Below are 14,176 nucleotides of genomic sequence, written 5' to 3'. Positions count from 1 at the left end.
CCACCTTGAGGCAGCTTCTTTACCCGTATGGTGATCCATACCTGCTGAAGATATGAGCCATTTTACTGCATTGTGACATTTTACATAGATGCCACTAACATGATCATACCTGGGCAGTAAACTTAATATATAAGAAGAGAAATGAAAAATTAGCCTTAAAGAATAGTAATAAATCTTCAGTCCTGTACCATGGTCTTCTGAGCAGGGTGACTAGCTCAAACTGCTTTGTGTGGAGTTTTTTTTTTCTTGGTTGACCAGGCTACATTGAGTATGCATTTCTGTGGATATGTAGCTCAACATTCCATGGCTTTGTGCCTGTTCACAAACCTCCTTTTTGCTGAAATTCCTCGTGTTGCTTTTGGCTCTTGAAGTATCAGGCCGACTCAAATGGCCTGCATCATCGCTCTCATAAATAACTGGTAATCTATTCTGTCTGCTCATTTATACAGATAAGAGCTAAATATTTATATAAATACATTCAGGTGAATATACGTAAGTACAGATTCGCTTAATTTTCTGTTATATCTCCTTTTTTTTCCGTCTCATTCACATGTCTGACTCAATAACGTGAATGAATTTTCCCCCAACATGCAGAATAATAAATAATCGAATACATGCTATGATGGGATCGAGTCTCAGACCTTAAAACCCCACGTGTACGTACATATTTTCACATAAAGAATCCTCTGAAAGTATTGGAACGACAAGACCTACTCAAAAAAGTTTCCTACCACAGAAAGTCTCATGTTTTCTACGCTGCTGAACACATGGAGATGTACAGATTAGGAAATGAAAAGCTGATCTACTGTCTCATGTGACCAGATTACTGTCTTGCTGTTCCAATACTTTCGGAGGAGATTGTACCTCATCTAGCTTCCAAACAGTTTGTAAATGTTAGGCAAACTTTTTAAATCTTTCTCAACAGATTTGTATTTATTAGGATATTTGAAAACCTATTTATGCACATGAAGCGTAAATAACTTGATATCTGGAAGCGTCTCATATCAGAACATCTGTGAATCATTAGTTGTACTTTTTTAAATACACATCCTACATTCTGTTTAGGCTTTGATCTGTCCTCAATAAGATTTAAAGAACACTAATGTGAGTCAGATTGTGCAACACCACCATCTACTTAGCTTCCATAAAGATCTATGAAGTACCAGGGGCTGTTTTAAGCCCAAACCCTTGACGCCTCGGTCAGAAGGTTAAGATTTTACACAAGTATGTACAGGAAACTCGTCAGAGAAACGATTCCAAGAGTCCAGAAATCAGTGTTTTGTTACAGCTACCTTAGGCTTTATATTTATGTAAGAAGTCTACACATGTAAACCTGTGAATATTAAGAAGCTTTGAAACTGAAAGATCTCAGTGCTGTTCTTCTCTCCATTCACCAAAAGAGCAATTGAGTAAATAGTTCTTCATGAAATCTTTGGCTCTCTGGTGTTTGATCAAATTACCGACATGGGTGACAACAGAAGTTTGGCCAGTGATGCCTCCGAGCGTGGCTTTGGAAGTGTGGTTAAGTTGGAGATGCTAGCGCACTGCCTCCTGCCATAGGAGACATGTGACAGCCTTAAGGCCAGTTGGTTAATGTAGTGAAGTTCTCATCGTTATGTTAACCGCAGAGGCAGTGAGTGTTCCACTCGAAATGCACCGGCACGCAGGTTTCTCTGTAGCCCGCTCGCTTTCCCTCTCTCTTCCAGCTCAGGCCATATTTTCCGAGAGTTGATGGAGGTTCTGAGCGAATCTCTGTTCACTTAACTTGTTATTGTTCTGGTCGTCTTGGCGTCCTTGCACAAATGGTTTACAAAACGTTTTAGTGGTTTGGCTGTGATCTCCCCTCACTGCCTCCCTTCTTTTGCTCCTGAACTGCTTGACAGTCATTTCATAACAAAAGTAGACAACATATCTTCATCTCCAAAACTGCAGGTTCAATTCGTTTTATATATCATTGTTTATTTCTATGATCGGCGCTAACAGTAAAGGAGCTGTTACGTTTCTTCTCTCTGTTCTTTTGGTAAGCTTCCTGATTTCTGCGCATCATTACTTTATCTTCTGGGCTTCCAGTTCCTGATGATTAGAGGTTTATATTTTCAGCGTTGTCTTTATTTCGGCTGTTGATGTCTCTGCTAAACAGTAGATTATTCGTGACCACAGCAGTCCTCAGCCAAGCGAGTGTCAGCTGACCATAGACGTCACCCGTGTCTCCTGTATTTAACTCGACTGGAATGGAAGCTTGTGTTTGCATTTACGATAATAGAACCAACAGCATATTCAAACGATTGCGTTGTTATGATCCTTGCAGGCAGCACTATTGGAAAGTGAAGGAAGAAGAGGAGGAGGACGAGGAGGAGGAGGAGAGCAGAAAAAGAATAAATGGCAGACATGAATTTCCCGGAGTGAGAGGAGAACCTAGTTATTCTCTTCTTCTGAACAAAATCACATCAACAACTGCTTAGGGCTGAATGAACGCAGCTTAGACAGAACAGGGCCAATCTGACGTTAAAACACTTAATGAGATTCAGGGCTCCGTTTTTGTGCAGGCACAAGTGCAATTTAGTGGCACAACAACACTATGTGTCTAATGTTTTTTTCTTGTTCACGGTTGTGTTTTAGCTTCATGGTCAGTCATGAACACACTGACGGGGCTGATGGGATGCAGTAGGACAGGGGGGTCGGATAAAACTCAGCAGCAGGCCAGGATTTCTAAACCAACTATTGTCTGAAATCCTGCAAACTACATTAAAGCTGCCCTGGACACATTTTAGCCCAGACTTAGTATAAAGTAACCAAAAACAACATCAAGCAGAAAACAGCTAAAAGTGAATCAGGCAGCAGATTAAATTAAGCAGCAAAACCAAACCAAACACAACAAAACAAAAAGAGTCCTACCTCCTAAAGACAGAACAAAATCAAACAAAACCAAACAAACCAAATAAAACAAAACCAACCAAAATCCTCAGACCTATCTGCTAAGTGGAACAGACAGTGGTCTAAAATTAAAAACTGACCTCTCCAGAAACAAACAGAGTGAACAGAATAAAAATCAATGTTAAACAAAACTAAACCAAATTAAAGAAAAACAAAATCAAACAGTGAATCAGACAATAGATTATAATCTCCAGGAAAAAAAATAAACAGTAAAAGATGGACCAAAACCAAACCAAACAAAAAAGAATTAAATAAAACCAAACAAAATAAAAACAAATCCATCAAACAAAACCAAATGTAACAAAACCAATCAATCAATCAATCAATCAGACAAACAACCAATTAACAAAACAAACAACCAATCAAACAAACAAATAAACAATTAAACAAACAACCAATCAATCAATCAATCAACCAACCAACCAATCAAACAATCAATCAATCAATCAACCAACCAACCAACCAACCAATCAAACAATCAATCAATCAATCAATCAATCAATCAAACAAACAAACAATAAACAAAACAAACAAACAAACAACCAAACAAACAACCAATAAACAAAACAAACAAACAACCAAACAAACAAACAACCAATCAATCAACCAATCAATCAAACAAACAACCAATAAACAAAACAAACAACCAATCAGACAAACAAACAAACAAACAACCAATTAAACAAACAACCAACCAATCAATCAATCAATCAAACAACCAAACAAACAACTGTTAATAGTGAATCAGACAGTAGATTGAAATGAACCACCGACTTCACCAGAAACTTAAACTTAAACAAGACCAAACTAAATTCAACTGAACAAACAACACAACCAAACAGTCCTGCTAAAAGAGAATCACACAGATTAAATTAAACACATATCTCACCAGGTTTATTGCTATTACAAAGAAAAGCAACATAAACACCAGAAAACACCAGTGAACACTAGTAAACACTAGTAAACACCACTGGTGTTCACTGGTGTTCACTGGTGTTTACTAGTGTTCACTGGTGTTTACTAGCGTTTACTAGCGTTCACTGGTGTTTACTAGCGTTCACTGGTGTTTACTAGCGTTCACTGGTGTTTACTAGCGTTCACTGGTGTTTACTAGCGTTTACTAGCGTTCACTGGTGTTTACTAGTGTTCACTGGCGTTTACTAGTGTTTACTAGTGTTCACTGGTGTTCACTGGTGTTTACTGAACACTAGTAAACACTAGTAAACACCAGTGAACACTAGTAAACACCCAGACAGATGGTTGGCTGGTGTTCCGATGGTTATTTTTTCCACAATCTATCTTTAAACATCTGTAAGTGAGATCTAGTTTTGGTTTTCAGAGATCCTGTCTCATGTGTTCGGAGGCCATATGCTGTTCAGCCTGAGGTTATCATCCAGTAGAATCGATACAGAGACGTTAAACACTAATAACAGACCGAACCAGTGAGTCTGTTAATATTCCCAGCGGCTGATCATCACAACAGCCAGTTGTGTTTCTGCCTTAATTGTAGCTTAATGGCAGACTGTTATCTGTATAACACAGACCACCCCCCCATTCCAGTCACACGCATTTCACCAAAACCGAAAGAGTATATCTGCTACACACACACACACACACACACACACACACACACTAGTGCACTCATGTTGTGCCTCACTGACGTTTGTGTTTGATTGATTCGGAGGCAGTTAATCAAAGAGTTTATGAGACAGGAGTATTTGCTGCACAAGCTCCATGTTTGTATGAAATGTCAGCTGTTCAGTTCCCGAACCAGGGAAATGGAGGCGGGGCGAACAGTGGGGGATGGGGTCAGCCCCCGGCATACTTTTAAACGGAACACAAAGCCCACAGCTGGAAAGACTGCATATTTCTGCTGGGTTTCTCATGCATTTCACACAGAGGTTGTAGCTCTGCCTTCCTTACAAATACCGTATGACGTCACCAGCTTAACTACGCACTTCCGAAAGTTTCAATCATTTACTCACAAGAAAACGAGAAACAAAAGCACATGACTAATAGAGCAGAAGGCAGAATGAAGACCAGAGGATTAAGATCTGTTTTTGTTCTTAGCAAAACCTGTAGACCTGAATGGTAAAAAAGAATAATAAGACAATATACACAGTACAAAAAGCCTAATATCTGAGAACATGAGTGACTTTTTAATAGAAGACTCAAAATATCCGATCATGAGTTGAAACGACTAGAAATCCTTTTTTGGATGTCTGTCCCGTATTTCACAAGTGTTTCATATTACTGACCAAAAGTGCAGTGCATTTGGATTCACAGCTCTTGCATAATATCCTAACGTTAGACGTTTTAGCAGCTATCATCTGGTGCGACCGTTAAGGTGAGGTCATCTTTAGACTTGTATAAAACAATTCACTGAGAAAAGTGACATCATAAAGGAACTTGCCCAGGATCGCTGGAAATGGTTTCAAGGGTTTTAAGATGATTTTTTTTGGAATCTTTCACCTTTTTAAGTACTGTAGTTCTGTAGTAATGTTTAAGGAATGAGGTCATGTGGTATGACCGGAGGAAAATCTTTACATCTACATTTACGCAAGGCATTTGTTGAAATATCAGAACAGATCTGTATGTATTGGTGGTTAGTCCAGTTCCTGTTCAATTTGAACCTTACACAGATCATGTGGTGCGACCCTATGGCAGTATATTTACAGTTTAATGCCTTCAAGAATGTAAAATCTTTAATATTCTACATTTTCTCCCTAACTTCAGGTTGTTGTGATGGTGGAGGTTCTGTGGAGGTTCTGAGGAGGATCTGCAGAGGTTCTGTGGAATCCACACATCTGGTCCCTATTTTTTCCGGCCTGCTGAAGCTGTCCCTGCTTGCCAGTGTCCACTTCTCGCCACTTTTCGTTTCTTACGTTTCTTCACTTCCCCTTATAACAACAAACTCAGCAGATTAATGGCGACATCTGCGCAAAATGACATCCGACATTTTACAGCTCGGCTTATCTTCATAAACCATTTATACACATCAAGACTAATGACTGAGTTATACATAGCAAAGACAAAAAAACCCACACGACTCAGTAAAGACGTTGCACATACGCATTTTTGTATGTATTTAGAACATGTTTAACACACTGCCAGTGTTTATAGGATTGCAATGGGAACACTTGAAACCCCAGAGATGATTAGTCTGATTCTGTGTCCAAGCACTTATTCAAGCCAAGTGTTGCAATCTGTATTTCTTCCACATGTATGTGAAGGCATGACTAGGGGAAATCAAGAGGTTACGTCTCACATCAGGCAGCACTGCTGGCTCTATTTAAAAGGTATCAGTCTGTAAGTCCACTTTATTTCTCGCGTTCTCACAGGACGCTGAAAACGTGAACAGGCTAATGACTGTACAGGCCATTATACGCACAATGACACAGCTATATCTACATTAACATCTCCACTCCGGAAACACCAGAATGGCTAATGGGAAAGGGGGAGCAGGTTGCTATTCTGGTTCTTCTTGCTGGTTTTTAGCAGGAATATCATTGGGGTTGAATCACCACACTTTCATTTTTTCCCTTCAGTATTCAACGCTTCGAGATCAGAAGAAAGGTTCAGGAACAGGGCAAAATCCCTCCCCAGTGTATAATTAACACCTAGAGTCAGAGGGCAGTTTGTTCACAAAATAAAATGGAGGACCTTTTCGTTTCTGTTGGAATTTTGAAGATCTGGTTTTAGAAGATTGAAGATACCACCATCACCATTACTTAAATGATTAACACACATTTGTGTCCTGGTTGCTCCTTCTACTATGCAAGAGAAGATCACACATGAGCACTTTACTTATTTACTAGATTTCCTCATCCTCATCCTACCCTGAAATTCTTTTTACTGATTTAAGGAGCAGGGCTGAACTAGGACAAAAATTCAGAGCTGGCTTTTAACGCTCCAGCCGTTTCAAATAGAACAAAAAAAAGAAAAAAAGAAAATGACGATTAGGCTCATGCACCTCGTTTTTGTTAAAGCATGAGGAACATCATGAAGGTTACCCAGAAACAGGTTTCCACAGCATTAATGCTCTGAATAAAGGACAGGCCTGACCTCAAAACAATAATAAATATGAACCTTTCAGTCAAGCAGTATTTGGTCAGGGTGGAGGTGGAGGTGGTGGAGGAGGGCTTGCTAGTGCTTTGCAGTATGCTAGCATCCTCACTGCTGTTGTTTTCACATCTAGAACAAAGTTACCTATCTAAACATGTCTGTTACAGGAAATCCGGCTGTTTTATGATGTCACTTTTTTCAGTGAAGTCTGGAAATGATCTTTGCTTGATGGTCACACCAGATGACATTGTGTAAAATGAGCAGATTTTAATGTTAGGACACATCAATAACTCACTGACTGTTACAAAAACAGCAGAATCACACTGATCCTCAGTTAAAAAAATAACAGAGTCTAAAGTTTCCTTGAAGTTTCCTTTCTTCTCTCAGTGGAGGTGCCAGAATTTCCAGCAGCAGCAGCAGCGCAGATTGTTCTACTGACATACAGTAAAGTGTCAGCCAAGTCCAAGCTTTTTAAATGAGCAGATGGAATTCACCACACTTGTTTCTATGCTCCAGAATTGGGTGGGTCCAGTAACGTTTCTCTTTCTCTAACATTCTGACTTTACTGTATATTTTCAGGGATCTGTCATTTACCCCCCCCCCCACTACATAGCAAAGACTTTAAAAATTAAAAACACTTTTTCCCATTCTGTGAAATCAGAGAAAGAAAATAAACCGTCCGTCATCCGTCGTTTTCAACAGTGAAGCCGGGAGCCACTTATAGTCAGAATGTACAGACCTACTTTTTTGCTTTTGGCCTGCTCTAGACCTCGAACCCACTCCCTGGCCCCCTCTTCATCTGCCTGATATATTCTTGAAAGTAAAACACACCATTGAGTGGCGTAACAAGACGGGCCTTGTCTGGGGAACCGAGCTCATATGGACAGCTAGCAGGGGACCTATGAGAGAAAGGCATGCTGGGCTAAAGCCAGCCCAGGTTAAAATAACAAGCTCCCTCTCAGCAGCCATGGGCCATGGAGCTCACATGTGGCACACACACACACATATTCCAGCTGAGTATGCAATATGCGCATTCGAACAGGAATCGCAACACAGTTAAGTTGGGTTAATGATTAACTTGTGCTTAACCTAGCGGAAAAACTGTGCGTCTCGCCTATTGCTTTAAGACACGGAACTGCCGCTGCTAGCGAGGAGAAAAAGGGGGAAGTGGAGTTTTAGCTGTAAAAGTATCTGTGCCTTTGGATGGAGCAGAGCGTCTGATTTCTTCATCGATCTGATTGAATCAGCTATACCGCCGCTTCTTGGCTTTCTGTGACCAGGCGTACCTGTGAAATTACAGGTTTCCAGAGGTTCTGGCTGGACCAGGGTTTTGGCAGGAAGCTGGCCGTGCACACAAGACAGCTGAAGCTACACATTCCAAGGCTGGCTAGACGAAGACCCCTTACAAAACACGGAGAGTAAAAACACACACACACACACACATACACACACACACACACATACACACATACACACACACACACACGGAGTGCTGGCTCTCTGTTGGCATCTCTGTCTGGCACAACAATATAAATGAGGCCAATTAAACAGTAGGGGTGAGAACGAGAGAAAGTGCAAATGAAAAGCAAGCAAGAGAGAGAGAGAGAGAGAGAGAGAGAGAGAGAGAGAGAGAGAGCAGTGAAAATTCGTATTCCTGCATCTCTTTTTCAAACATTTATAATGAGACCTTATAAAACATGTCACCGAAATATAGCTGGTCTCCACGGATCTCCGTGTGCGTCAATGAGAGAATATTGTTCTTCCTCATTTTCCTCAAATAGATCCAGGCACACACCCTCGCGTCTCCTTCAACCCGTAATCCATTATCTTTTCCAAAGCACAATCGAAAGAGAACCTGAAGTTACTGCCAATTCCACAGCTCTCAGGAAAAAAATAACAACTTCAGGCACACATTAGGGGAAAGAGGTAATGGATGTGAAAATCAGGGATGGAGTCAGCTCCTGAAAAGCAGTGGGATCAAATGAACAGTTTCAATTAGGATGATCTGCAGCCTGCCCTGTCCTCTCTCCTGCCCTGTCCTCTCTCCTGTCCTCTCTCCTGCCCTCTCTCCTGCCCTGTCCTCTCTCCTGTCCTCTCTCCTGCCCTGCCCTCTCTCCTGCCCTGTCCTCTCTCCTGTCCTCTCTCCTGCCCTCTCTCCTGCCCTGTCCTCTCTCCTGTCCTCTCTCCTGCCCTCTCTCCTGCCCTGTCCTCTCTCCTGTCCTCTCTCCTGCCCTGCCCTCTCTCCTGCCCTGTCCTTTCTCTTCTCTTCTCTTCTCTTCTCTTCTCTCCTCTCCTCTCCTCTCCTCTCCTCTCCTCTCCTCTCCTCTCCTCTCCTCTCCTCTCCTCTTCTCTTCTCTTCTCCTCTCCTCTCCTCTCCTCTCCTCTCCTCTCCTCTCCTCTCCTCTCTCCTGCCCTCTGCCCTGTCCTCTCTCCTGTCCTGTCCTCTCTCCTGCCCTGTCCTCTCTCCTGTCTTGTCCTCTCTCCTGTCCTTTACTCTTTTCTGTCCTGTCCTCTCTCCTGCAATGTCCTCTCTCTGCCCTCTGTCCTGTCCTCTCTCCTGTCTTTTCCTCTCTCCTGCCCTGTCCTCTCTCCTGCACTGTCCTCTCTCCTGTCCTGTCCCCTCTCCTCTTTCTCCTGTCCTGTCCTCTCTCCTATCCTCTCTCCTGTTCTGTCCTCTGTCCTCTCTCACCTGTCTTCTCTCCTGTTCTGTCCTCTCTCTCCTGTCCTCTCTCCTGTCTGCTATTCTGTCTCCTATTCAGTCCTTAACTCCATCCTGTAATCTAAGCTGTCCTGTCTCCAATCCTGTCCTTAACTCTGTCCTGTCCTCTTTCCTGTCTCCCATCCTGTCCTATCCTCGGGCCATAGAGTTTCTAGGAAAAACCTATTTTTAAAAAATTAAAACTATGAAATATGTAGCAGCATCATTCCAGCGAAACACTTCTAGTAACTTTAGGAAAGCCCGGACGTTATCCGAACAGCACTGACCCACAGATACACTGATACAGAATCGAAAGAAGGAAAGAAAGCTTATTTCTTCAGTGTTTTTTTTGGCACAGGGTTCATTCAAAGAGGGGCTTATGTAATATACATCACGTGGCTGCAATGTTCATAACAGAGCAATTTTTATCTGTGTCATTGACAGAGGCATGTGTTGTGCAGAGAGGGTGACAGATAAGGTCCCAGTCAGTGCAGCAGCTCCAGTCCTCACTTCATTTCCTCCTGTCCTGAGTGCGCAGGGTTAATGAAGAACTCCAAATGAACTACTCCTCATACACAACAAGCTTAACCTCCAACATCTGTATTAACCACATACCACAGCACGTGTGTGTGTGTGTGTGTGTGTGTGTGTGGAGCTGCACAGCTTCTCAGAGCCAGAGAAGAATGACTCATACATGGTGTGTACTATGAAGCATTTAAACAGCATGGCTTCACAAAAAAACTGCATGTGTTATACTCTACAAGCATATTTTATACACATCTATACGTGTGTGTGTATGTGTGTGTGTGTGTGTGTGTGTGTGTGTGTGTATAATATAAACGTTCAAAATATCCAGTCACTAGAGGGCGCAACTTATACAACAAGAAAACAAGTCAATTAGTAACTACATCTAATCCATCAATTAAAACTGACACACACACACACACACACATAAATCTCACACACACTCGAGCACAGGCTTCAGAAGAGGATGTTGTGTGTCTTTGCTGTAACACTAAAAGAAATCAGTGCTGGAGTAACATTTCAGAACCTACAGGACTTCCTGTGACTCCAGAACCACCGCCATGTGCAGCGGAAATCAGTGTGGAAATAATATCTCCTCAGTTTATATATCCTCATATATATATATGAATGTTTTAGTATGTAGAGTGTTTAAATACTTATTTTAAACCACTACACTTTTTACTGATGCTCTCTTCATGTGATTGGAAGGAAAAATGAGACATGTGAGTTCGCCTCAGCTAGGTGAACATTTCAGAGAGAAATAAGTGCCAGGAGGCAATGTGGAAATGGTGGAACACACTGGAACAATTTCCTAATCATTCTCAAACACAAACACACACACACACACACACACACACACACACACATAGAAAGCCTGGGACTGGGAGTAAAACATTCCCCTTAATTCTTTTCTGCAGACAAACGCACCTTTTTAGTATGAGAGTATAATAATTTCTTGTCGTGTGAACAGGGATGTGTTCAGAGTCTGTGAGACCACAGGCCATCATCATCATCACTATCATCATCATCATCATCATCATCATTATTATTATTATTTAATAATATTATATTATTATTTTATTAAGTTTTTACACACACACACACACACACCAAGCTGGTCATGGAAAGCTGTAGTGTGGTGATGTGAGTGTAAAGTTGTACCTGGTCTTTCCGGATGCACGGCAGGGAGGTTCTCCTGTGCGACTTGCTGCTGGCCTCGAAGCCGTGCTGTGCCATGTCCGATGCTACGACGGAGCTGGATCTCCTGCGCCTTTTAAACACGAGAAGGTCCTGTCTCGACCCTGTCACGGAGCTGCAGCCCTCCAGTTGGCTCGGCTGATTCGGAAGCAGCCTGTCAGCATACCTCGCCAGCAGGACGCCCAGAACCCCCACCAGGTACGCCAAGTAGGGTCTCCAGCTCGCGCGCACTCTGTGCAGCGAAATGAGCGAGGCGGCTCTGATGATGCTGATGAAGACGATGACGGAGATGCCCTGGCCCAGTCGCATCACCATGAGTGCCCCGCTTGCCAAGCAGCCGAGCACCACCACGCTAGCCGTCAGAGAGTGCAGCTGCTCGTCCGAGCCATGCAAGAACGCCTGCGCCGCCGCTTCTCCCAGGTGACACAGCGCGAGCAGGAAAACGATGGTCCGCTCCAGCACTCCGCAGCGGATCAAGTACAGGCCGGCCCAGAAGAAGGCAGTGACCAGCGTGAAAATGGGTGCGATCAGATGCCACAGGGCCAGGCAGAAGTCCAGCACACTTCTGTTCAGGACGAGAAAATACGATCCCGTGTCGTGCTGGGGAGCACCGCTACAGCTGGAGCTGGGCTCCACATCCCAGTCCACCAACTGGAGCAGCAAGGCGAGACAAAACGACACGGAGCCGACGCACGCCGCAGACGAGAGTTTACCACACCTCCAGCTCGCGTTCGGACAAAACCACTGGCAGCCGCTGTCCTGATACAGAGGGGACACGCACGCCTTCACATAGGCGCTGCGCTCGCCAGCGCGCGGGTTACTCTCGTGCACAGCTCGCGATATTCCTCTACAGATGTCCGAGTCGGCTCCCGTTGCCATCAGTCAAGAAAAAAAAAAACAGAAGTTGCCCAGGCTATGCATTGATGTGGAGGGTGGACACGGGGAGTACACGTAGTGCGTGATTTATTGCGTCGCCGGAATCACATGCTTAAGTAAACAGAAAGAAAGTGAAATAATCGAGTAGGGGGAGGAAGAGGCGCACTTCGGTCGGTGGCGCTTCTCTCTCTCTCTCTCTCTCTTTCTTTTTTCTTTTTTTTTAGCGCACAAACCTCAATCGGCTCCATTCCCCTCGCCCGCCATCCCGTTCAGAGAGAGAGAGAGAGAGAGAGAGAGAGAGAGAGAGTGTGTGAGTGTGTGTGTGTGTGTGTGTGTGGAGGCAGGCTAACGCGCACTGAGGCAGAAAGAAAAGGCTTCTGACGTTCTTCACAAGGCCATTGCTTCCTTCCACAGCGCGAATCCTTCTTCTTATTCCTCCTCTTCCTCCCTCCAGCTTATTCCTACTATTTTGTTAAGCTAGTGTTTTCGAGTATTTATACTTTCCTTGGCAGCACTAAGCTCTCACACAGACGTCATCCCTGAAAAAAAAAACACATCATTTCTGACTTCCAATTCCTCTGGCTTTATCCTGATACAGGCCGGTGTTCCTCTCCTCCTCTCCTCCTCGTGAGGCGGTCCCTAATGCAGGCAGCAGTGACGACTTGGAGGGATAACAAAGCCTTACTTATATGCGTTTTCATCATCTTATAGTCCACTAGTGGGTCTTCTTATCCATCTCTTTTTACACGTGGATGTTTGGGACTTCATGAGCTCTGTAGAATGTAAAATTTGCAATAGAAGAATTTTCCACTCCTCACTTGTATTAAATAATATTCGCTGTCACTTCACCAGAATCTTCCCTTCGTACCATGCGTCGTATTGAGTAGCCCTTTTTTCGGTCGATACCATGGGCACTGCCTTGTGTACACACAGGCACATTAGCGTTTCTGCATGACACCATAAATCAGCACTCTGTACCTTCTGAATCTACACACATCTACATCACACAGAGTGAACCTGCTGTACCTCCAAAACCACACTCAACTACAGTCAATAGTCAGACAGGAAGGTAACGTCATTTCCAGGCCTCAGGGTGTGCACCAATATCATCCAATAGACTACTGTAACGCAAAAATATCAAATCAGGCTACCCAGGGTCTAATTTCATACGAGGTGACCTCTACAGAAGGGTTGAGCTGGTTAGCAAAGGAGACAGATGCTTGTGATCGCATGAGGAAAAAAAACTGACATCTTTCTAATTCATCAGCACCAAAGAAGAAGAAGAATGGTTCTCCTCTTGGAGTCTTTTAAAAAGAGATAAGGTGGTCAGGTCACATCAGACAGGTGCAGATTTAGTGCGAATTACACATTAAAAATTAAATAAATATGTTGATATACACTGATCAGCTATAACACTCTGAACACTGAGAGGTGAAGTGAATAAGACTGAGTATCTCCTCATCATGGCACCTGTTAGTGGGTGGGATATATCAGGCAGCAAGTCAACATTTTGTCCTCAAAGTTGATGTTAGAAGCAGGAAAAATGGACAAGCGTAAGGATTTGAGCGAGTTTGACCAAAAGGGGCAAAGTGTGATGTCTAGACCACTGGATCAGAGCATCTCCAAAACTGCAGCTCTTGTGGGGTGTTCCCGGTCTGCAGTGGTCAGTATCTATCAAAAGTGGTCCAAGGAAGGAACAGTGGTGAACCGGCGACAGGGTCATGGGCGGTCAAGACTCATTGATGCACGTGGGGAGAGAAGGCTGACCCGTGTGATCCGATCCAACAGACGAGCTACTGTTGATCAAACTGCAGAAGAAGTTAATGCTGGTTCTGATAGAAAGGGGTCAGAATACACAGTGCAGGACGGGTCAGGGCTGTT

At 43.3% G+C, this 14,176-nt stretch overlaps 1 protein-coding gene across 4 annotated transcripts in view; it reads right to left on the bottom strand.

Moving 5' to 3' along the window:
- Nucleotides 1-12,983, bottom strand: part of pde3a (phosphodiesterase 3A, cGMP-inhibited) — a 36,840-nt gene extending 23,857 nt beyond the window's left edge. Inside the window, exon 1 of one of the 4 annotated variants that reach the window (XM_058416864.1) lies at nt 11,384-12,983. In XM_058416864.1, the coding sequence (XP_058272847.1) occupies nt 11,384-12,298 (915 nt within the window). In that variant the 5' untranslated portion in view covers nt 12,299-12,983. The remainder of the gene's footprint in view (nt 1-11,383) is intronic. The other 3 variants (XM_058416863.1, XM_058416867.1, XM_058416865.1) reach the window with 3 other exon arrangements.
- Nucleotides 12,984-14,176: the final 1,193 nt, after the last annotated feature.

The sequence above is a fragment of the Hemibagrus wyckioides genome, linkage group LG19 (assembly GCF_019097595.1).
Source record: "Hemibagrus wyckioides isolate EC202008001 linkage group LG19, SWU_Hwy_1.0, whole genome shotgun sequence".
Taxonomy (NCBI): Eukaryota; Metazoa; Chordata; class Actinopteri; order Siluriformes; family Bagridae; genus Hemibagrus; species Hemibagrus wyckioides.
This window is presented reverse-complemented; position numbering and strand designations above follow the sequence as displayed.